The following is a 25,672-nucleotide window of genomic DNA, read 5'->3' on the forward strand; positions in this document are numbered from 1 at the left end:
ATGATCGCGTCAGTTCCTGATCCTCTTCAGACCCTGATGCTCTCGGAATGTACTCCTCCTCTTGAGTAACCTTACTCTTGTTTCCTCAAAACAAAAAAAAAATGTCAAAGTCTCGCCCCTGTCGCCGTACCCGTACGCCCTGCCTCCCTACTACTCATAGGAGAGAGAAAGATAGGCAAGACGCATAAATAATCCAACCCAATCGCCCTACGCATTTCCTCAACCTCGCCTTCTCTCCAATCGCCTAACCGCTCCTCTCCCAGCTCCACTTCCCAAACATTTCCGATCTCCCGTCACAGGAGTGAGCACGCCACGTTGGCAGACGGAAGGCGGTGTTTAAGAACTCGAATGACAAAAATTCCACGGCGGAATTTCATCACAAATAAACAACGTCGTGTCGTGTCACTTGTCAGTCCTGTCGCGTCACCTATGCGCTCAGAAAGTAGGCATGCCAACTCGTGAGCACAGACGTTTTTCCTTTCTTTCTTTTACCACCCGGGGTCCATCTCAATCAAAAATAAATAAAAATCTTGGGCCGCACGATTTTTTCTACTACTCCATCTCTCTCTCGGCAGCAGAAAAGTCTCCGATTTTCCCTCTCGAGCCAAGCACGTACAGTATTAACTGCGAGCGATCGTCCGGTACCGGCACGCCGCTTCATCAGCCAGCCTCCCCCCTCCCCCGTCTCGCGCCGTCCCCATCCCGAGACGCAAGCATGGCTGCCGCTGCCGCTGCCGCTCCGATGCCGCCGCACTATTTCCAGTAAACAACAATACCCGACCACTCCCCACCCCCTCCCCCCAGTCCCAACCCGTGCACGTACCATTCCCCCCTCCACCCAAGAACTCGTGCTCCCTCCCTCCCCAATCCCCATCCTCCCTCCACTCGCCGCGCACACGGGGGTGGTCTATTGTCCGTCGAGCCTCCGCCGTCCTCGCCGTGGGTTCCAACTTCCAAGAAGTGTGCGCGGGGCAGGCGCCGGGGATGGGCTCGTGCGCCTCGATCCACAAGGACGACGTCGGGCTGCCCAAGAAGCAGCAGCTGCTCGCGTCCTCCTCGCCGCCGGCCAAGGACGACACCAAGGCCGTCGCCGGCGCGCCCGTCGGCGACGTGCTCGTCGACCTCAGGCGCAAGATCGAGGGGTTCGGCCCCAGCAGGACCCCTGACTCCGGTACGATGCTTCATCTTTCTCTGCCACGGCGTCCGTTCCGATTCTTGCTTGCCTCGTCAGTTATCAGTCACGGGTTGGATTAATCTTTGTCTTCCACGGCGGAAGGAGCAGATTGGTGGTCGGTTCTTTATTATCTTTATATATGTGGAAAGCGGGCTTTTTGGCAAGTACGTTTTCTTCATTAATTAATTTATTGTTCGTGTCTGCTCCGCATTCATGGCCAAGGATATCGGCGTTGCGGTTCTGGTAATCCCTTCTGTAAACAATCCGGTTGATTGTTTCAGAATTTCAGTAGGTAGTGATGATCTATTCATCTCAACAGAAGCAGATTTTTATCAGCGCAGACTGGTTCTGAATTCAACTGCACACGCACAAAAAACAGAGACCTGTTCAGGATTCAGCGGCTACCGAAATCTTCCTGTAGAAATTCTTGTCATAACTTATTTATCAAGTTCTTGAAAAATTCAGGCACTTGCCCAAATCAGGATGCTGTACCGCTGCAACCATGGAAAGACTATCTGGTTGCTTTGTTTTTGTAGCCAGGGGACACAGTTTCGTCCTTAGTTGCAGCAGCTTAGAATTGCCAATTTGAAGTTTCAGTCTTGTGTGTCTCTCCCTGTTGCCCCGAATCAGGAACTTGCTTCCTAGTTACTGGGTTTTGGCTCTAATATCGCTTCATCTGAAATCAACTGCCAGCCTTGACTTCTGAATTATCATCTAATAAGTGTGCAAGCCAGTGGTTTTGCGACGAGGTTTCTATCTAATTTTAATGCGGTCCAATCATACTTCTGCCTAACCGAATCCGCTAATTCTTTTAAGAAGAGCAGAGCTAACCGAACCCAGTTTGCAGGTAGCAAGGATGAGATGTTCTTTGAGTCTCAACCGTGGTTGGATTCCGACTGCGAGGATGACTTCTACAGTATAAATGGAGGTAATCACAGAAATAATCACAGAAATAGACACATTTATCTACCGTATAAGAGGATTCCATTCTAGTGCTAGAGATATATACCCATTCTTGTGTGCAATTATGCTGCCTCTCCATACCGATGTTTCTCTTGTGCCAGTGGTTTGGTTCATGCTGTTCCTTTTTGAGGCTGCTCTGTCATCAATATTATATCTGTAGCATACTAGCATGTGGCTTGTTTCCTCCGTCTGTTTGTTTAGGCCAAGTTGCATGTTCTCTGATTGATATGATGATGAACTGCTGATGTAGCTTTCGTTTGTCGCGCTAGAATCCGAGGGGCTTATTTTAGGCACCGATTGCTTCTTGAGACAAAAAGGTTGAGGGCCTTTGATTTTGGTCTAGTCTTTTGGCACCATCATGCTTGTTGGCATCTAAACAGTTATGAGCTGCAGTTAGCTAACCCATCCCATGTGGCTCCTTCATTTTATATGGCTAATGCCAAATCTTGAGAATATAAGACAATCATGCCTGCCTGCCTTTTGTGACACCCTCAGGAGTTTAATAGTGGATAACTAATCTTCAACTACCAGATCATGTGATACCTTCAGGTCTTCAGCTCCTGCAACACGCTTAACCATAAGATATGATCTTCATGCTGTGCAGATTTCACTCCGTCGCGCGGCAGCACTCCGGTCCATCAACCCAGGGCGCAGACCGTGATGAGCAACGTGTTTCTTCCTGATAACGCCGCGCGGAGCCCCAACTCATCGGAGGCTTCTCCGACCGGACGGAGAAAATTGGCTGACCTCCTGCAAGAGGCGACGCGGAACGACACCGGAGAGACCGCTGCCGCCGCTGCCGGAGAGGCAGACGGTAGCAAGAGCGGACAGCAGGCCGTCGCCCCAGCTGCTGGGAAGACGGTGTCGGAGCCCAGCTCCGGCTGCAGCACGGAGCCGACGCCTGTGAGGGAAGCCCGGACCCGGAAAGAGAGGGCCTGGTACTCCGGCCGCTGCTGCCTGCCGACCTTCGTCCACAGCCTGGCCCTAGACGACGAGGGGCGGCAGAAGACCGGCCCCGGCCCGTGCGCCGTCTGAGATAGGGTCGACAGCGCGGCGTCTCCGAGCTGTATCTACTACGATATACCACTACTACTACTACCTAAACCTGATCCAGCCCCTGAATCGAGCTACTGTAAAGATGGCGAGAGCGCTGAGAGTGCTATACATATAAATATGCTTGTAATAATCAAGCGAATAGTCCACTCCGGAGACTTCATGTGCTGCGTCTGGAACCCTACCTAGCTCGAGAAAATGCTTGGGCCTGTGCATATCATGTTGCCTGCCTCTGATCTCCGCGGATATGTTTTTCAGTTGCCAGCAGTTGGCCAGAAAGAAAATGGCATGATTGATGCCTGTGTGTGTGTATCTAGTTCTAGTACCTACCATGCCATGTTCTCCAGGGGTTCACTGTGTGTGGTGTGTGTGATTGGCGGGGTCTGTGGCAACTTGATGATGGGTGCTGGGCAAGTGGATTTCGCCTCTGTCCAGGGTGCCAATTGTCCGGTGGCCTTTTGCCTTTTCTTCCATTGGCGATTCGGCGTGGATCACGGCGGAATCCGTGGTTTGCAGCGGTGCCACGGATGGAGCCGGATTCGTGCTGCTTTTTGGTCGAACTTTGTGACAAGGACGCGCTAACTGCCCATGATATGTGGGTCATCACACACCACTGCCTTTTGATGTGCATGGAATGGTACGTTGGTCTTGTATGCAAACCTCTGACCAGCGAGCGAGAGAGAGAGCAACACAAACCTAAATTAAGGGCGAACCAGCCCAGCAAACAAATATCCAACACAGACCCGTCGAAAAGAAAAACAAATATCCAACACAAAGTTAAAATCAGCGGCCAAAAAATATCTTCGTTTGCTCCTTACCGACTGTGATCCGGGTAAGCTTATCGTCGGCAAATAAGATCGATTTTGGCAGCACACACATGTAACAATCAATGAATCAGCGCACGGAAAATACCAGTATCAGACAACATTATAAGGCCTTCACAACACAATGACAAATAGAGGTGTCTGTTCTTGCTGGGACCCGGTGTGGATCACCCAATCAGGTTTGACATGAGACACACGGAAAATATCTTCTTTCGCCCCTATTGTGAAATCTTTCGGAGGTTCGAAAGGACCGGACAAGCTCATATTCGGCAAACAAAATCAATTTTGGCAGCACACACATGTAACAATCAATAATGCAGCACACAGAAAATACTAGTATCAGATAAGGCCTTCACAACACAATGACAAAAGTGGCGTCTGTTCTTGTTGGTCCCTCATGAGGATCACTCAATCAGGTTTGACATGAGATACGCGAGTACTACCAGACGCATTGATTCTGAGTTCTCTAATTAAGATTACCAAGTGGCATCGAAGAGACCGCGCACTGTAGCGCTACAAATACAGTGTGGTGATGGTGCAGTCAGAGAACAGGGCCAACCACATGCCTGACCAGGAAACACATCCACAGCACCAGATCCGTTTTATGTCGATATTTGCTGCTTCTCTGAAGTGTCACGCGTTCAAGATCGATGCTTCAAGCTTCCTACACGTGCCTTCCGATCGGCGTGATTCATGGGCTACCAAAGCGAGGAAGACATGAGAAAGGATCGGATGCGCTGCAGCAGCTCTGCCTTCACCGCATCGGGCACCGAGGCTGTTTCAGAAGCAGGAGAAAATGACAATCGTGCAACAAGAACCAACACAAATGAAAGAAACATTTGCTTAGGGCTTAGCATCATTGTTATTGACAAAAAATGCACAAATCTATGGCAAACATAGGAGGCGAGAAGCAGGTGCAAAAAAAGAACGTTCTCCAAAATTTTGTCCCAGATCCTGTTACAGTAAGGAAGCAATTGACTTGGGAGTTTAGGCACTACTTTTTCCCTTGCTTGACACTTACGCAAAGATGGACATATGCAAGCCATGGTTATATTATTTTATAACAATTCTTCCAACTCGTATCTAATGTGCGCTGGAACTAAGTAACATACCTCTTGCAACCAGAAATAAATTAACTGGACAAATGAAAATCACTGACCTCTTCCTTTTGGAGTAATAACATGAATAAGATCATCTAATGTTACATTATTTCTTCCCTTTTTCCTTGCATAAGCCCTAGAGAGAAAAATAAGATTAGTCAACAATGACGACAGGGAATGATAGCTTTTAGATTCTCAAGGGAAAACCATGGCATCTTGAGTCCAAACAAATGGAGTGTGCAATACAACACAAATTTCAGAATGCTCAAATATGACAGCTTGAGGCAGCAGACAGGTTAGTGATAAACTGGAAGTTGGTTGCCAAGGCTCAAGAGATTTCAGTGATATAGAATTAGTCTGGAGATGATTTGAATAAAGGTAGAACCGGACTGTAAGAACTGCATAGCCATGTATTCTGCAGAAACATAACAGTTGAAGTGGTCCTGTGCAACGGAGTTAAGAAACTCTTCATAATACTTGACGAATGTGCAGAAAGTATGTCTTAAAGCGCACATGCTGCTTATGTTACTTGTAGCTCTGGAATTTTTGTACTAAAACAAAACATTTAACTCATTGCAAGTATTATAGAGACTGGTATTGGTTTAAACTGTAGTAAACACCTACTAAAGCCATGCATTTGCTCATCGATCAGAAAGTGGTATGCCTGCAGTTAAGTTTGCTTTACGAGAAATCAAGAGAAATATATGCTATTTTTCTTTGGTCATAACTATCCTAGTAAACATGATAAAAACTCTGCATTGTTGTGAGTTTAAAGAATATACTTCAAAGATAAAAACATCATTATTTTCGAAGGGGAGCAAGTTTTTTATTCGAATGAAATCCTACAGCAATGTTAACTGATTGCTATGCAACCCGATAACAATAGGGAACATCTGGTCTTGTTTGGTTTTTCTTTCAAGGATTTTTTCTTTCTTGCAATTCTGCGAACTTTGAATGCATCATTTCCTCCATTTATTGGACGGGAAACGACAGATATAATTCATTCTTCAGAGTTGTTAGCCATTGTAAAAAACATGCCAGACATTATACTGGACTTTGACGGATGAGGAGCCAAACCTGCAGAGAGCCTTCATGTCATCCCTCCAGCCGCACTCTACGAGCCGCTCCCGGAGAAGCTCCATCAGCCGCTCCTTCTCGCCGCTCTCCACCAACTTCAGAAACCAAAAGCACAACTCACTGTTACCACACCCAATGAAAGTAGAAGCAAAAAACACAACCCTAAGACCATCCACTGTTCCTTCTTGAAAAACCTTATCCCCGCTCCCTATCAAACCCTAACCAAATCGAATCGAAATTTTTACCCACCCGTATGGCACCGGCAGCTGCCGGCAAACCTAACACACGCCCATAGCACGCCAGTAACCCTAATCCCAAGAGAGATTAAAAAAAAGGAAGGACAGCCGGCCCGCGACCGCAGATTTGCTGCGCCGCGGGGGCAGGGACGGTGGGGGCAAGCGAGCAGGCGGTACCTTGAGGTTGATGATGTCTCCGAGAGAAGCCTCCTTCCCTACCTCCTCCTCCTCCTCGTCGTCGTCGTTCGGCGTCGGCGGCCGGTTAATCGACGACCTCCTGCCAACAAGAACAAAAAGAACGCAAATTCTTGAGAAATAGAAACACCGGCGGACTGGATGGCACATGGGTAAGACAGCGTGAGGGTTAATCGCAGGATGCGCGGAAGAACGGAAGAGGATCGATTAGCTCGCTTACATGCTTGGATTGGAGAGCGCCTCTGGCTTCCTGCTTCGTCTCGCGGGTTCCTCAATCCTGTCTCCTCCTCCTCTGCTTCGGACGTCGTCTGACCGGCTTTGCTATGTTTTTTTCTTTGCCCTGTTCCTATCGGAGCCGACTGCCGGTCCAGTTGCTGGGCCGTTTCTTGCGATACAGAGTGTTAGCCCGAGCTCCTTTTTTTTTTGAGAAAAGTGTTGGCCCGAGTGGCAAACGCTATTGGACACGGTCTGGGCTTTTCTCTGGGAGAAAACAAGGGGGGGGGGGGGGGGGGGGGGGGGGGGGAATCCGATTTTTTTTCTTTGGAACTGGTAGCATATTCGGCCAAATAACCTTTTTTTTTGAGAAAAACTTCCGATCTACTAGTATTCATCAAACATCAAGGTTAGAAATTACATCCATGTACAAGTATGGGTCCTTTATTGTGATGTACTATTAAACCAAAATTGTGTCTGGAGACTAATACCACTTGTGATCTCTTTCCTTTTCTATTGGTTAAGGAATGCTAATAATGAAATAACTGATATAGAGCTGCTAATAGATTTCATGTCCCTCTTGATCTCCATTCTCATTGGCCGTTTTGACTTAGTAGCCATGTTTTTTTCACTTTGATCCATGTACTTTGTTTCTTCTTTCACTACTTTCTTTCGTCTCTATTCTTCGGGGCAACGAGGACTATAAGTATTGGAACCGAAGGCGCGCCATCGTCATCGCCCTCCCTCGTTGAAGCCAACAAACCTTGTTATAGTAGATAGTTTGTAAGTCGTCGTCCTAAGGCTCTAAAGGACCAGCACACCAGAACAATAATATCACCGACGAAGAGAAGCGTAGATCGGAATGATCAAATCGGAGGACACATGAACGCAGAAAAAACCAAGACCGATCCAACCAGATCCACCACCGGAGACACACCTACACACACCCTCCGACAACGCTAGACGGACCGTCGGGACGGAGGCTAGGCGAGGAGAACCTTATTCCATCTTTAGGGAGCCTCCACCGCCTCATCTTCCAAAGCAGGACACAAACCCTAAACAACTAAAAAATACCTAAAAATGGAGCATGAGCCCTCCCATCGGCAAGGGCTTGGTCCATCACGCCTCCATGTCCCCATATGAGACGAGGCAGATCGGCGGTGGCGCCGCCGCGAGGCGGAGAAACCCTAGCTTGGAGACTCACTCATGGGAGGAAAGGACGAAAACAGTTTCGCATATCTGGTCAAATAACCCTTTAATCTTAATAACTTTCTAAAAACAATAGAAATTTAAACTCATCTAAAATACTAGCAATATAAAATGGTTTGGCTTGCACTTTGAAGTAAATATAAAAAATCAACGTCAACTACCTTCTAGATTTGTTTTTATATAGTTTAGGTGTGGCACTTACAAAAGGTTGTTATTTGCTACGTGGAATGAATATGCTAGTAATAGAGGAGGAAAGATAATACCATTAGACTTGTTTTACACTTCCTCCTTGCATATTAGTTTTATCTCGAGTCAAACTTTTTCTAAACTTTGACCATGTCTATAAAAAAGATTAGCATCCACAATACCAAATCATTACCATTACACTCTGTTTGGATGTTGATATTGAGGGCCATGGAATTGAATTGGCCCCAATATCAAATCTGCTTGACTTTGATATTGACATTGAACCCGAATTCTCTTGTTTGGATGTGCACAGAATTGTCACTTGGAATTTGGATGAGAGCCTCAATTCTGAAGCTTGTTTGGATGGTCATCCTCTACATTGGAATTGCTCATTTGTCATATGATGAAAATTGAACTTCCATGTAATGTTTGAAACTAAAATATATGCAATCTGCATTTATTTTTTGAATGACTATATACAAAGAATACAATCTACAATTATAAACAAGATGCACTTACCCAAAAACAACACTTATTTGATAGCAGCACATATACAGCAACAACATCACTTATACATCAGCATCAGCACTTATACATCATCAGCATCACTTATACAGCAGTAGCAGCAGCACATATAGAACAGCAGCAGCACTTATACAACAGCAGCAACACTTATACAACAGCAGCAGCAACACTTATACAACAGTAGCAGCAGCACTTACACAGCAGCAACAACAACATTTGTACAACAGCAGTAATACAATAAGAACAACAGCACTTATAGATCAGCAGCATTTAGCTGACAACAAGACATAACATACGAAATTCAAGTCTCATACAATAACATAGGAAATTCAAGTGCGATGAAATGAAGCACATAGTACATGTGTTTTTCATCATTACAATAACATAGTAACTTCAAACTAGTCAAATGTTGTTCTTCTCATTGAGCATCAACAACCATTCCTTCCTAAACTCCATGGGCAACTCCATAAGCGCTTGGAATAAGCGTTCACTAAGGATGAGTTTACCATATGCTCGCAACATGTCTGAAAGAGCCAAGTCTGGGATCTTTTCAAGCGCGGCAATGATTTCAAGAGGAGGAGTAACCTTGGGCTGTTCTAGTGGCTCAAGTGACTTCAAAGCATCTTGGACAGAACCCTTCATGTCTCCAAGCATGCACAAGATAGCATCGCCCGTTCGCTGCCTTTTTTGTGGCAATTCTGGAGAGGCTTCGACATCTACTACGTCTAGTTCTGCTGGTTGTGCTTCACTTTCAGCACCTGTCATTGCACCTTCACCGGTTGCATGATCTTTGGAGTATATTGTGCAGATTGCCTCCCAATTCTTCACTTCTTTGTTCTTGTAGCAAGCTGCCTTCACATTAGCCTGGACACACATACAAAGTAAAGCATTAGCCTGCATGTATATATATGACATAGAGTAAATTAATTAAACATCATGTTTTACCTCGACATATTTGTTCCACACATCATCACTATCCATGAGTAGCTTGTTATTGACCCAATCCCAACCAAATCCACTCCGAGAAAGAATCTTGCTAATCTTAGCATAATGCTTGTCAAAAGTCTTCATCCTTGAACATATTTTATCCTTTTCCTCTTTCTCCTTTTGTTCTCTTCAGTTATGTATGAAATCATGTCTACTTGATCTGATAGTATGGAACTACACAATAATTTAGTTATTAGCCATCAATCATTTATACAGCTTTTCAATCAATAAAACGGAGCATTTTATGAAGCAAACATCACACAATAAATTAGCACATCAAGTTGCAACTATGAAGACCTGCTAGAACAGAATAAAAGATGCACCACAAACATAATTGTTGATTGTAACAGCAATACAGATCTAAAACACCCACAATTTCTAATCTTTGAGAAGACAAACATCTAGATAGATTTAGATCAACATCACACACACCTATGAACATCACATACCTTGAATCGGGCTGCTGAGAAGGATCCATACACCCACCAAGTGACCTACAAGACGCAGAGAAATTGGGGATCAGAGAAGATTTCTAGGGTTCTAGATGAGGGGGTGAGAAGAAACCATGGGGCCGGTCGAGATAGGGGTTCAAGCAGGGGGGCGAGGGGGGCGCTTGCCACGGTAGGCAAAAGACAGCCCCCGCCGCTGCCACGGGGAGGGAGCACCTTGGCCGCCATGGCTGGTGAGACGGGGAAGGGGGTTGAGGATTGGCACGGGGAGGGAGCAGGACGGGGATGAACGGAGCCTCGCCGGGGATAGAGAAGGACGGGGAAGACAAGGGGGGAGGAGGGGGAGGGATCTCACCTGCGCCGCCGTTGGAGTTCCTCAATCGCGCCGTCGCTCGCGCCTCTTGCCTTTCCTCGAGCGGGAACGAAGAGGTATGTTTGGCGGGGAGGGGCTCTTGCTAGCGAATGCAAGGCAATATTGAGCGCTGGGGGTCCGAATTGGAGAAGGGCAGGCGTGCAATTTGCCGCGGTCGGGCCGATATTCGAGCTCGTTTCCAATCCCGAATGCCACAGCCATCCAAACAACGACATTCGGGCCAGACCAATGCCAATATCTAATTCTGAGGCCCAATATCAACATCCAAACATAGTATTAGAATCATCATTTATATTTTTCATACCATATATATTTTTTATTATGAAAATTGATATTGTTTTAAATAAACTTGGTCAAACTTTATAAAGTTTGACTTAGGGGGAGGCTAATATGCGGAGTAAATAAAAATGAAGGGAATTTTTTTATAAGAGAATGGAAATTTTGGTCAGTTGCCATGTCATCTTTATTGTTTGTGTCACAATATCAAAGCCACCTACGTAATCACTCTCAACTAAACAAAACTACATAACCACTCTTTGGGTTTTGTACCAATTTAATGCAAATTAGCCCCTTCTTGCTTGAAAGTGTATTGGGTTGGAGGTGCTAATTCATAGTTAAGATTGTCCCGTGGCAAAAATGATACAGAACATAAATATCAAAGCAAAGTTGGTTGCTACTTGTGTCTGTTTCCATCATTCAACATGTTCTACTCTCATTTCTTAAAAAGGTAGGTTAATTGTAACAAACAAGTGAGACTCTTTGGGAATTTCTGAAGGAAATATGCCCTAGAGGCAATAATAAAGTTGTTATTTATATTTTCTTATATCATGATAAATGTTTATTATTCATGCTAGAATTGTATTAACCGGAAACTTAGTACATGTGTGAATACATAGACAAACAGAGTGTCCCTAGTATGCCTCTACTAGACTAGCTCGTTAATCAAAGATGGTTAGGTTTCCTAGGCATAGACATGTGTTGTCATTTGATGAACGGGATCACATCTTTAGAGAATGATGTGATGGACTAGACCCATCCGTTAGCTTAGCACTATGATCGTTTAGTTTATTGCTATTGCTTTCTCCATAACTTATACATGTTCCTATGACTATGAGATTATGCAACTCCCGAATACCGGAGGAACACTTAGTGAGCTATCAAACGTCACAACATAACTGGGTGATTTATAGATGCTCTACAGGTGTCTTCGATGGTGTTTGTTGAGTTGGCATAGATCGAGATTAGGATTTGTCACTCCGATTGTCGGAGAGGTATCTCTGGGCCCTCTCGGTAATGCACATCACTATAAGCCTTGCAAGCAATGTAACTAATGAGTTAGTTGCGGGATGATGCATTACAGAACAAGTAAAGAGACTTGCCAGTGACGAGATTGAACTAGGAATGATGATACCGACGATCGAATCTCGAGCAAGTAACATACCGATGATAAAGGGAACAACGTATGTTGTTATGCGGTTTGACCGATAAAGATCTTTGTAGAATATGTAGGAGCCAATATGAGCATCCAGGTTCCGCTATTGGTTATTGACCGGAGATGTGTCTCGGTCATGTCTACATAGTTCTCGAACCCGTAGGGTCCGCACGCTTAACGTTCGATGACGATTTGTATTATGAGTTATGTGATTTGATGTACCGAAGGTTGTTCGGAGTCCCGGATAAGATCGAGTACATGACGAGGAGTCTCGAAATGATCGAGACATAAAGATCAATATATTGGAAGGCTATATTCGGACATTGGAAAGGTTCCGAGTGATTTGGGTATTTTTCGGAGTACCGGAGAGTTACGGGAATTCGTCGGGGGAAGTAGTGGGCCTTAATGGGCCATACAGGAAAGGAGAGAAGGGCCTCAAGGATTGGGGGGCACCCTCCTCACTCCTTTATATACGAGGGGCACCATCCCGATTTCACCCGGAACCATTCTGATGTCCAAACATAGGCTTTCAATATATTGATCCTTATGTCTCGACCATTTCGAGACTCCTCGTCATGTCCGTGATCATATCCGGGACTCCGAACTACCCTCTGTACATCAAAACACATAAACTCATAATACCGATCATCACCGAACGTTAAGTGTGCGGACCCTACGAGTTTGAGAACTATGTAGCGGAACGTGGATGCTCATATTGATTCCTACATATTCTACAAACACTACAAAAAATACACTTCCGTGATCATACGTGTTTGTCACAGTAGGTCGCGTATTTTGTCATGCATGTACATCCATGAAAAATTTATGACAGAATCAAGATAGTCATACCCGTGATGTCGTAGAAGTGTTCCATGACATTACCAAAATTATCATCACGGAAGTGTCCACTTCCATGATGATAAATCGCGCGTCACAGAAGTGCTTTCGTCAAGGGTGACCGACACGTGGGATCCACCGTAACGGAACGCCGTTAAGCTATCGGTCGGGTTTTGGATCCGATAACCCGTTAACAGCCCCGACCAATGGGAAATTTCCACGTGTAAAATTCTTATTGGCCGGACGAAACACGTGTCAGCTCGTCAGTGGGTCAGATAGGCGCCTATGATATGTCGACACGTGCCACGACCCACCACTGGCCCATTTAGCTTACAAAGCCGGCCCGTTTGACTTGGTCAAAAGTTAATGGGCTGGCCCATGAAAAGCCTGTTAACGATCTCTTCACAAATAGCCCATTTTACGGCCCGTTAACTCACGGCCCGTTAGGCCCTAAAGGAAATCGGCCCAACAACGTCATGTGGGCCGTCGAATATAACACCAGCCCATTTCACTTTCGGCCCATGTATGGCCCACGACATCTTTCGGCCCATATGAGGCCTTCGTATCTTTCGGCCCTTTACAGGCCCACGGTGAGTCTAGCCCATAATGAACAGTAATTTTCTTTATACCCGTTAACGGCCTGTGATTTACATGGGCCGTTTCCAGCCCGTGTTAGCTTTCGACCTATTGACGGCCCATACGTTCTTGGGCTCCTTTTCGGCCCTCGATTACTTCCGGCCCATTACTGGCCTGTTCCCCTAATGGGCCAAATTCAGCCCATGGCAAGAGTCGACCTGTTACTTGCCTGTTCCCCTAATGGGCCAAATTCGGCCCATGGCAAGAGTCGGCCTGTTACTGGCTTGTTACCATAATGGGCCAAATTCGGCCCATGGCAAGAATCGGCCCGTTTCTGGCCTGTTAACCCGTTGCACCGTTTCCAGCCCGTCCAATATTCTGGCCCATTAACGACCCGTTATGCATGTGACAGAATTAAGCCTTTGCTGTCCTACGGCCTGTTAACGGCCTGTTACCGTGCTGGGCCTATACCAATTACGCCCGATTACGACCCATGTAGACCCATTTATCCGACAGCCCGAGGCCCACCGATTACAGGCCCATTTATCGACGACCCGTAGGAGACCCATGGATCCTATGGCCTATATATGGCCCATGGTAGTTGCGGCCACTAGCAAACCAAGGAAAAAGAAGACTAGGAAATAAATAAGGCCGAAACTAACGCTAGGCTATTAAGGCGATTGCACAGATTACATCCACTCGGCATCAAAGATCGCCACCAGTGCAAATATAGGGAACACCCTACACTATACAAAAATGGCTTGCTGTTTTCTTCAGCCGGTGGCTGCACGTTAAGAATAAATTTTGTATCACACCAAAAAAAATTACAACTATATAACAAAAGGAAGGTTAGCATAAAACTTAACAGTCTAGCAGATAAATGCACCACCAGAAGTTCAGAAGCTCAGTTCATTTGACCCGACTATTACGTCTTCATGCTGTATTGTCCGATGGAGCACCATAACCCTCGCCTTCATTTCCCCTAGGCTCCTGAACAACATAGCAAATGTCTGATAGTCTGGTTTCAAAACCATGCATATCTTGACGACATTGAGCAATGTTTCTCCTTGTTTCACAAAGGGTCTCTGTTAGGGAATGGACTTGTGTCTGGAGCGCAGATATAACATTGCTTTGAGTTTGCATATCTTGATCATGAGGCAGTTTGGACGATATTGCCTTAACAACCAACCCAGTATTACGCAGGAACATGCTTTTGGCACTGTTAGTGGACAGTACTGACCCACAACAGCAAGAGCTGACATTGCGGTTATAGTTGCCTCGCCACCTTCAGAAGGTGGCGGTTCCACCATTTTTTCCATAGCTCGCTGAAAAGTTGAGGTTTTACATTAGTAGTACCAGAACAGAAGATATTAAGGAGGCAGCAAAACCAAACAAAATAGCTTTGGTCTATATACAGAACTTATTCTGGTGAACCCATGTAAAATATTAGTTGTATTTTATTGCAAAGTACATAATAAAACCAGGTTCCAAACATATGACCATGTACCATTGCTAATGTATTGTCTATTTCTTCACATTGTATTGAGGGCTAAGGATAAAGAGACGAAGTTTATAATACGGTAAGCATAGTATGACATCATTCATATCACAAAATAACTGAGAACAGACAAACATGCAATTGTAACGTTGTGTGGGAAAGTCCAGCACGGAACTAGATTACGGGTCAAGATCAAAGGAACATCACTCTTCTCTTTTAAACCTTGTAAGGTGCAATGATACACTAAGAAAATTGTGTATAAAATTGAAAAGAGTAATAGACATTGGCTGCAAACCATGCAGTTCAAGGCACAAGTCAGAGTAAGTAGTAGTTAAAAGGCATGAGGATTAAGGACTTACAACAACGGCTTTGACTGGTGTAGTCATGCCCTTCTTCTTGCTGGTGTGACAGTCCTTGAAGATTTCCACAGCATTTGGTTCAGGTACTTTTTGGTCCTTGCGGGCTTTACTCTGCATTTTGAACAAGTCAATATAGATCTGATAATATGGTAGAACGAAAAGAGTGAAACAACAACTAATTACAAGAGCCTCGCAGTGTGCAATATAGCTACGAGATCCTGTTGTCTGTTGGAATTTCACTTCCATACGGTTGGCCTTGTTCTTTGAACAGTTCACCTACAAGAAGATAGATTTGTGTGGCACATGCGTAAATAGGACTTCAACATGTGATCTGATCACATATATATAATGTACCTGATACTTCGGATCAGACCAGTGTTTAACAAGGCCCCTCCAGTCTTCATCCGATATATTTTCCACTGGAGATGTTTGGGAAAGTTCACTGTTAGTCTTGCCTTCAAACTGAGTTTTCCTCAAGTTATACCGATATTGTCGCAGAGCAGACTTGAAAACATGGGTGCAAGCTTGTCTGGTTGCATCATCTTGGCTATCCAACTTGAACCTCATCTGTTGAAAATTATGGGAGTCTCATTATCAGCAACCTAGAAAGTATGGGACAGAGCAAGACGATATTACTAGTTTCGATACATAACCATACTTATAGATAAATGGTCGAGGAAGGTGTTGAACTGGGTTTCGTCTTTGTCATTCCTGTACTGAATCCATGTTGGGAGGATACGTACATGACACCTAACGGCAACCGCTGCCTCTGATACTAACTTGGCTGACTCTGTAGCATCATGTGGCCTTTTTAAACCTGCCTCAAAACGGATCTCCATTCTTCCTCTAGATTTAGCTAACCTATCGAGCATTATCTCTGTTGTTTGTTTCCTCTTGCGCCTAGGTGCTAGTCCAACAACGAACATAGGAAGTGTTAGTGTACATCAAACTGTGAGACTACATATAAAGAAGCATGCAACTGTAACTTGACTCCAGCAACTACCTTCTTGCTGTTGAAGCTCACAAAGTTCATCTGATATTGCCAACTCGTCTTGTGTCAAGAGTGCTTGGGAAGTAGTGTCAGGTGGCAAGGGAGCTTGGGAACGTGCTGCTAGCTTAGTTGACGCACGAGTAAGTCGTGCAGCTGGTAGTACTGTGGTAGGTGTTGCAAGAACTAGGGTTGTCTCTGCTTGTTTGGTGGCAACTATTTGTTTCTATTTGGCTTTTTTTGCAACTCGTGTAGCATGGGATGCTGTGTTTGTAGAATTTTCCGCTGGACTTTGACCTTCTATTGCACCATCAGTACCAGCAGAATCTGCATGATTCATCTGCTTCTCATTCCCTGCCATTCTGTGTTTCTTCCTCTTTCTCTGTGCCATGTTAAGTCAAGCCGACAAGAAAAACGAATAACAATTTAGTTCTTCAGAACAAATTAATGTGTGATGCAGACGAACTAAACTTTGATGTTAGACAACCACATGATAGGAGGATGTAATATGCATGGAAAACAGGACGGAAGAGATAACCAGAAGTATGATGTGTAAACTAAGAAGAAGACATTTCACCAAATTAGAAGCAATGCAATGGAAGGTAGACACCATATGAAAGATGCTACAAATATCGCTCTGCCAAGTTAACAGTGTCTCATCATAAATGGCGTTTAAACAAATGTGAAGCAGTACAAGAAATAAATCATATGCAAGATGCAAACAACATCACACTACCATGTTAGAGGTCTCTCGTCATTAGTGCCATTGCATATTCACAGCATTGCATATTCACAGCTTATGATGTGTAAACTAAGGAGAAGGCATTTCAACAAATTAGAAGCAATGAAAGCTAGACACCATATGAAAGATGCAACGATTATCACTCTACCAAGTTAAAATGGTCTCGTCATAAGAGCCATTTCAACAAATTAGTAGTACAAGCTAGAAAAGAATGTGAGATGTAACCTATATCACACTCCGAAGTCAAACGTGTCTTATGATAAGTGATTGTTGCAGGTTACACAACAATAGTAATTTGATGTAAGAACATGGTGTGATAGACATATATTGTATGTTGTAGAAACAGGAACACGTGTCTTATTCAAGTATAATGTGTAAAGTAAGAAGATGGAATTCAACAAAATTAGAAGCAATACAAGCTAGACATCACACATAACATGCAACCACATATAACAGTGCCAAGTTAGAGGGAGCACCGGTGATGCTGCACTAGGGGAGACGTGCTCATCATAAACACAACTTTGTTGAGTGTCTATGCATGTGTTGTCTTGGAAATCATCTTGGGGGTGTGGAGGAGTAGAAACTGTAGAGGCCCTCCGTTCGGAAGGAGCACCTTTATCCGCTGCCTTGCTAACTTCCTTCCGCTTTATTGATTTTGAATTGTCAAGTAAAACCGATAAGAAAAAGCAATAAAATTCTCTATTCAGAACTCATTCATGCATGATACTGACAATCACTACTTTGATGTAAGGCAAACACATGATACCAGGATGGAATATGTATGAAAAACAGGACGACATGGCATGTTCACAACTGTTTGTGTAAACTAAGCAGAAACCATTCCAGCAAATAAGAAGCAATGCAAGCTAGACACCACATGAAAGATGCAACCAATATGACTCTGCCAAGTTAAAAGCGTCCCATCATAAATGGAATTTCAACAAATTAGAAGTAGCGCATGCTATAAATCATATGAAAGATGCAACTAATATCGTACTGCATATACTAAAGGTGTCTCGTCATGTTGATTGATGTGGGATACAAAAAACAATAGTTTTATGTAAGGACATGCTTAATAGACAGATGTACTATGTACTAAATACAGGAAGGCATGTCACATTAACAGGTATAATGTATAAGCTAAGCAGACTAGCACATGCAGTTTAACCAGATTGGAAGAATTACAATCTAGACACCATATGCAACATGCAACCACATATCATGCTGCCAAGTTAGAGCAAGCACCTACGATGCTAGTGTAGGGGAAATGCTGTAATCAACTACAGAGCTACGTTCACTATCTTCATCTAGCATTTCTGTTTCTTGAGAATCATGTCGGGAGGCTGACGCTGCATTCTTTAAATGAGGAGTAGTCCCCTTGCCTGCCTGCCTCGTCATAAGTGATTGATGAGGGATACACAAGAACATTAGTTTGATGTAAGAACATGGTTAATACACAGATGTACTAGTATGTACCAAAAACAGAAAGGCATGTCATATTCAAAGGTATAATGTGTAAGCTAAGCAGGTGCAATTTAACCAAATTGGAAGCAATACAAGCTAGACATCCGGCTGGAGTGGTGAGCATGATCATCTAGGACCTGAGAGCCTTATGGGAGGCGGGCTGCTTCGCCACCATCGCAGCTTTTTAGTTGGCTTCCAGGTGATGCCTATCTTTGCTGGGCTTGTCACTGGCTCGGCCAGTGCCCTGACTAGCTATTTGTCTTCTGGTGCTCACGGGATGGTGGTTCATGTAAAAAAAATCTTTCCTCATCTTACCGACTTCGGCCTTTCGAATACAAGTTAGACACCATATGGAACATGCAACCACATATGACACCGCGAAGTTAAAGCAAGCACCTGGGATGGTGGTTCATTGCGAGCGAGGTCATCAACTCCAGAGCTACGTTTATCGTCTCCATCTGCTGACACTGCACCCTTTATAGCGCTGTAACGTGTCTTGCCTACCCGCACACGAAGCTGGAGTGACTTCTCTCTTATCTTTTTGGCTTCTCTCGTGGCAGCAAAGTCTGAAATACCCTTGCATAAAAACACAATAGTGAGAGTAAGGGTGAAGTGTGTGCAGAACTAGTGCACTGTAAAAGTAGCAGATAGCAGGTGGCTGAAAAATAAATGACAGGAGACATATGATAGCTCTACAACATTGCATGGCAAACAAAACTAGATTCTACTCCATATGATTTTGTAACATATGAGCACAGGAAATGCAGGTACTCCTCCAGCACACCACCAGATGTGGTCATATCTAAGATAACAGTCGACTGAAAATAAATAGGTCAATCGATTTTTAATGAACCGTCCGATCTATAAGGAACGGGCAGATGGCCTTCGTCTACCTCCTGCCAGTCACTGTTGACGATCTTTATCGAACCGCCAGTGACCACCGGCCCAGACCCCTGCCTCCGTCGCCCCGCCCTCCCATCGACCTCACACCACCGCCGTGCTTGGCAACGCCCCCAGGCCATCCCTTTAATCCCGGCCGACCTCCAGATCAGGCGCCAGTAGCTCTAGGCTGCACACGCCCCTAAGATAAACACCAAGGTGCTGCTTCCCCGGCATAATAGGCGTACTAGCGCCTGTTACGCCGGGGAATGCTTCCGTTAATTGGGAATCAACTGGCCAGAAATTGAAATTCAGGGGGGCGACGGACCTCTAGCTAAGGTGAAATAGTATATGAGGAGAAACATTGTGCATCGCGAGTTACTAGGAACATCTAGTATCAAGAAGAAGCGGTCAACTAGTGTCTTCTGTGGGATGAATACCATCCAAGCAGAGACGTAAGATTTGCACGACTAAGGGAAGAGGAGTACCTTTTTTGGTTGCCGGTGTGGTCACCTCCACATGTCGCGCCGATCTTCTTTTTTTTACCGGGGAAACCGATGTTCTGGAGGGTGCAGGCTTGGACGAACCCATGGCCAAATTGTTGACTATGTTGCCATGGCCGTATGTCGGCAGAGGGGAAGCAGATCCGAGGCGGCGAAGGACGGCGTAGCAGGAACAACTCTGGTGCGATGGAGGGTGGTGAAGTTGGAGCGGCAGCGGTGAGGCGCATGACGCGTGGTTGAACTGGCTCGAGTACGGACAGCTCGGCCTCGGCTTCAACTACTAGCCGTGGAGGGCGTTGCGGTTGAGGTTGCGGTGGACGACGACATCGGGGTATCGGCTCTGGCGTGATGGAGGAGGGCGGCAGTTGATGGGTGGGATGGGGGTGGCGGACGGAGGACGCCGGGAATTCACGGCTGGTAGAGAGGTAGATTTGGCGCCCATGGATTATGAATGGGGAATCAGACGGGTGGGGGGGGAACCATGTTTCGGTGTGGGACGCGCTTGTTTTTGGCTTTTTTGAGCAGAAGATGGGACGCGCTTGTTTGAAATTTGGGGAAAGTACAAACTTTGTCCCCCTCTTAAATTTCGGACCTACTACGGGTCAGGAGTAGGATGGTAATCCCAGGTGTCCCAAATAGTGGGCGGGAGCGATTTCGGCCGCGCGCATGTGTGCTTAGGTGGCCATTGTGTATGAATGTTTTTCGGATGTGGTTGCGTGGCGTCTAGATGAAGCTACAAACCTACCCCGGTTTAGACCTTTGGACGTCGGGCCGGTAGGTTTCACGGGTCGGAGTTATTAGAAAAGTAATTTCCTTGTACTACCAAACATTGGTCTCACGCGGTTTCGGGCGAGTAGAGGCTATTTCAGCGTTTCGTTTGAAATTTTGAAACATAAGCATTCACGTTTAGAGTACTCTTGAACTATTAGGATTGACCTAAATAGACAACGTTATATTTGACCCTGTATGTTTGAAAACCTCATTAAATTATCCGCTTCTTTTTGAAATTTTGACACTTGAAAATCCTATAACTACGATTATTTTGGAATGGAGGAGCTAAATTTGAATCTATTTTGTACACGACTACATATGCTATTATGTACAAAATCAGAGCAAAGATTGGTGCCCCCCTAATTTAGGTATGGTTTACAAATGCCATGATATCAAATTCAAATAATTGAATGGACTTCATGTTGAATTCGATTTTTTAAACCACCTTAAGTTGAATTCAAATGTATGCTAGTTCATAGGTAGCTATTTATGATGTCCATTGTGTAACTTTCGTATGTATAATGTGCTTTACTCACACAACATGAACTATACTCACGTTTATATTCGATTGCTAAAGCGATGCATTGTCTGGAGTTCAAAATACTAACTATGTGGATCAATTGTGTCGAATAATAACATAGATATGCTCAAATTCGATAGAATCTAGATGTCTGATGGATCAATGACCGCTCCTTACGCGAATTGCAAATATCATGATCCCATCCTAATATTTGGATACAATTTATATCTTTAATCAATGTGTAGAGCAGTCTTTTACGTGTAGTTTCACTCTTCATTGATGGTCTCTCACACATGCTCACACACTCTCTCCTGAGGTGTCTTTCTCGCACACATGCTCTAGATATAACCCTCCCTCCCTCTCGTAACCATTTACAACTGTTTCCACTAACCTTTATCACAAGCACTCTTCCTCTCGCAAACATACACACGCACAATCCTCATCGACCCTTTCTATATACATGGATCTGCCTACGTGTCTCATGTACGCACATTATCTTTACGCCTGTCTCTCACGCATTGTCTCACACCTCTCTTCCTAGTCGACGAGTATGATTCTAGCAGAGCATCTGTAGGATGCCCCTTAAAGTTAGGTTGGACGAATAGTAATATCAGAGATAAAGGGGTTACCTTAGTCCGAGAACCTAGGGTTACAAATCCTAGCCGGCTTTGTCAGTGGACACAGAGTCCTTCACAATTCTGCTATCTTTGTCTTGTACGACTAGTCATCCATGGGTCTTCCTAAATGCGTCACGGGCCGACCAATGTGGCGCAGGACGGAACCGAACGAAGGGCCTCACCTCGATCCACCGGACCTCACGCGGCGACACACCCTCTGCCCCCACGTCTCATTATCTTCTCACACCCACACATACCAACACAAACACCACACACAGAAAATTTCTCCTGGTGCCTCTATTCCCTCCCCCCTTGCATATACACACTCAAGGGAATGGAACCTCTTGTCGTGACGTCATATTCGTCTCTCTCTCTAGACCACTCTCATTTCTCATGCTATCTCTCCCACGCCCCCCCGTCGGCCCCTCTATCCATGCCTCTCTCGAATATGTAATACACACACATACCTCTCTAGGCCCCGCCAAATGCATCAACTACACATTCACACATGTTACATCACGTGCCCCATTGATCTAAAAAGCCCTCTCTTCACGTTTATTTCGCATACAACATTCCTTTTGAATAAAGTGTGGCCAAAAAATTATTTTAGAGTTTCTACATATATACAACATTACAAAGTTATATGGAGGAGTACGAACGCTAATTTTCATTGCATGGTGCCCACAATGATATTTATTCCGGACTGTGAATTTGTATATTTTTATACTATATACAAAGTTAGTCATAATAAAGAGAAACGAAGAGCATCTCTCTCTCCATCGCATACCCCCCTGTATGCCCCTTTCACGTATGCACACAAAACTATCTCCAGGTCCTCTAAAAGTAAGCCCCCAGAAAATTCATGCATGTTTCATCTTTCTCTCGCGATATATGCAATGACAATCATTGTATTTGAAGCGAAAGCACGATACGTACATTGGACTTCAGAATCCACTCATTACGGTCACCATTTACATTTAGTGGTTATTATACAGTCACGGGCTCACCGTACAACTGTGTATTTGCTCATGACATGACTAGTTGACCAGTTAAACGCTCCATGTGGCACCTCTAGTGTTGCATCACATTATCTCACTACCATCGTGCCCACCTGTCGACTTGTATCTACTCTACATCTACACTCTTATAAAATACATAAAATACACTCTTATAAAAAACAGAGTTGGTGATGATGGTGTGCCTGCCATCCTGCAATATAGGCCATCCGATTTATATCTGACGGATAGGAAATAAACTATGGCAATTTTGCAAAAAGGTACCCACACACCTCTCCACATTTGCAAATAAGGCCTTCCCTCGTTTATCCTTTTCTCTCACAAGATAAACAAGTCATACAAATGCATCTTGATGTTACGTGCAACGCACGAGCATCTTGCTAGTAAGAATGAAAACAAACGACAAAAAACTATTTGGACGGTGATTCGAAGTCATGACCGCGGGCACAGCGGACAAGGTGGCCTTGTATTGGTATGCTGAGCCGTCTGTTTTAACACACATGAGCTGGTGTGGTGATTATACACATACACATGCATGCACACGAACTGCATCCACGCAACACATGCACCCACGCACGCACGCAACACTCACACGTACACACGCAACCACGCACGCACGCAACACTCACACGCACGCACACACGCATGCATGCACACACCAATACACCACACGACCAACGCACACTCTCACGCTCAAGTGCTCAACCTACACGTGCATGCGCACACATCAGGCCCTGACAGACACATACACAACCAGGTGATTCCCGCGCACGGGTTGGAGCCTTGTCGCGCCTGCGTAAATTTGTGCTTATCTGACCTTTTGCCTATGCGAACTGATAGGTGGGACCCACAAGGAACGTGGTCAATTTAACTAGTCAACATGGCGCCATGCGGACTATTTGGCCGGTCAACAGAGTGCAATCCGATGCTGAACTGTGAGCAAGTGACCGTATAATCACCGCAAAACGTATATAGTGATCGTAATCAGCTTATTCTGAAGTTCGGTGACCGTATTACGCTTTTCTCTCTGTAGGCCCTCCAGAACTACATCTCTACATGTTCTCGCATGTTACATCTAACAACTATGCAATACATCACTACTACTACACTCTAACACAATAAATCATATGTGTTTTTAGTTTTACTAGATATCATATTGTTACTTATAATTATTCAGTTTGCATACATTCAAATTGCCTTTGAAATGTATGGCCAGTATCATCTACTGCGTGGGAAAAATCCTGCCATTTCCTGTTTAATCGGGTTTGTATCGATGGATCGTGAGAAACAGCAAAACTATAGTACTATACAGTACAAGTGACAGTTCACTGGGCCGTCGTGTCGTCTACTCCTCCGTCGTAAGAGTGGAGCGCTCGCTTTCATAAATCTTCTAGTCCCTTTCGCCGACATGTGGGACATCAAGCTACCGGGTCCACGTGTCATACCGGAATACAGTGCAGAGCAGCCGGGGTGAAGCACCCCAGTCATGGCGCCGACGTAGTAATGAGCAATGAGGCATCAAATCACAAAGCTGCACCTTTCCCGTAGTTAAGTTGGAGGGACGAAGCAACCATCATTTCACTCATTGCTGAATCCGCTTCTCCCTCATCTTCTTCAACTTAACCACCTGTTGCTTCTGCCGTTGTTCTGCCTCATGTGGGATGCGGATCGGCTTGGTAAAGCACTAACACGTGGGATCGCAAGTTAGCAAACCACGAGGACAACGTCCTCGGAAAATAAGAAGCCTAATCCTAGACTTACAAAGGGCTACGTAGATGCTACGTATACTTTCCATCTAATCTATATATGCCCCCTTGATTTTCAGGTGGGGTGGGCCTAATCCTCTCCTTTAATCTAATCAAATAGTCTCACATCACATTAGTTCGTAACTTTACATAAACCATTACGTGGATGTAGCATTGCTCAAATAAGAAACCTCCCCTGCCATCCGCGTGGCAAAATCACCTCCTTTTTACTAATCTCGATTCTATAATTTTTTAGATCAATATAATTGAGATTTGTATAGATAGCACACAGGAGCAAAACCAAGTGGTACGGTTAAGGGCATCCACAATGTGTAGCCAAATGTGAAAATAACTTTTGGCATCGTGGGAACCATTGTGGACAGTGTTGCCAAAGCCAAAAAGATGGAACCGAAGCTCCCTGATTGATTGATTGAAGGAATAGAAAAATGCAACGTCTCTCCTCTTTCTCCCATGTTTGGACGCATGTAGTACAGTATAGAGCACAGAGTCTACTCCCCTGTCCCTTCTATCACAAATCACAAAGTAGTGAGGCGTCAAATCACAAAAGCACGGATGAAGCAACCATCATTTCACTCTTCGCTGACTCCTCTTCTCCATCGTCTTCTTCGAGAAACCATCTCACCGCACTAGTACTCCTAGTAGTACTCCCTCCGGTCCTTTTTTGTCTACGTCTAAGAAAATTTCGTTTTCCCCGCAATGCTCTATGCATTGGCATTTTTTCGCTGCTCTTTCCAACCGGGCCCTCCATCCCTTTCCACCGCATGCGTGCCTGCAGTAATCCCATCTCTCTTTCCCATGTGCTTTGCATCTTCCCAAGGCAGAGAGAGCTGATTGCATGCAGAAAAAGGAGAGAGAGCGAGAGGCGCATGTGTGCAGAGAGATGGACAGGGGGGAGAGAGACGACATGCATGCATGCAGAAGTGAGAAGGTTGGGTTGCATGGTGCTGCATTAATCAAGCGATGAGGAGTGAGATGGTTAGCTCTTTGGTCTTTGGAGAAAAAAATACGCATTAATTGACACGTGAAACAAGGATTTGTATCGATTAAATCCCACAAAGGAAAACCCCGCCTTTCTTTTTTAACACTAGTACTCCTAGTACGTACGTACTTATCCTGTTTGGGTCTAGGCCTTGCATTGCC

The 25,672-nt window shown here is 44.9% G+C and overlaps 3 protein-coding genes across 3 annotated transcripts; 1 reads left to right on the forward strand and 2 right to left on the reverse strand.

Annotated features, from left to right (window-relative positions):
• Nucleotides 1-643: 643 nt before the first annotated feature.
• On the forward strand, nucleotides 644-3,502 carry LOC125509570 (uncharacterized). The gene is made up of 3 exons (XM_048674564.2): nucleotides 644-1,171; nucleotides 2,022-2,102; nucleotides 2,742-3,502. Exons 1-3 carry the CDS (start codon nucleotides 985-987, stop codon nucleotides 3,170-3,172), a joined length of 699 nt encoding a protein of 232 aa, XP_048530521.2. The 5' UTR covers nucleotides 644-984; the 3' UTR covers nucleotides 3,173-3,502.
• An 814-nt stretch (nucleotides 3,503-4,316) lies between these two features.
• On the reverse strand, nucleotides 4,317-7,013 carry LOC125509579 (transcription/mRNA export factor). Its single transcript, XM_048674576.2, has 5 exons — nucleotides 6,843-7,013; nucleotides 6,605-6,704; nucleotides 6,192-6,286; nucleotides 5,174-5,250; nucleotides 4,317-4,789 (listed from the first exon to the last, which is right to left on the reverse strand). Coding segments are annotated over exons 1-5 (351 nt in total). The 5' UTR covers nucleotides 6,845-7,013; the 3' UTR covers nucleotides 4,317-4,712.
• A 2,144-nt stretch (nucleotides 7,014-9,157) lies between these two features.
• LOC147981086 (uncharacterized) lies at nucleotides 9,158-10,419 on the reverse strand. Its single transcript, XM_087515859.1, has 4 exons — nucleotides 10,360-10,419; nucleotides 10,175-10,236; nucleotides 9,701-9,869; nucleotides 9,158-9,619 (listed from the first exon to the last, which is right to left on the reverse strand). The coding sequence occupies exons 1-4, from the start codon at nucleotides 10,417-10,419 to the stop codon at nucleotides 9,158-9,160; spliced, it is 753 nt and encodes a 250-aa protein (XP_087371985.1).
• Between the last annotated feature and the right edge of the window lie 15,253 nt (nucleotides 10,420-25,672).

The sequence above is a fragment of the Triticum urartu genome, chromosome 3A (genome assembly GCF_056163025.1).
Source record: "Triticum urartu cultivar PI428250 chromosome 3A, HENAU_Tu73, whole genome shotgun sequence".
Lineage (NCBI taxonomy): Eukaryota > Viridiplantae > Streptophyta > Magnoliopsida > Poales > Poaceae > Triticum > Triticum urartu.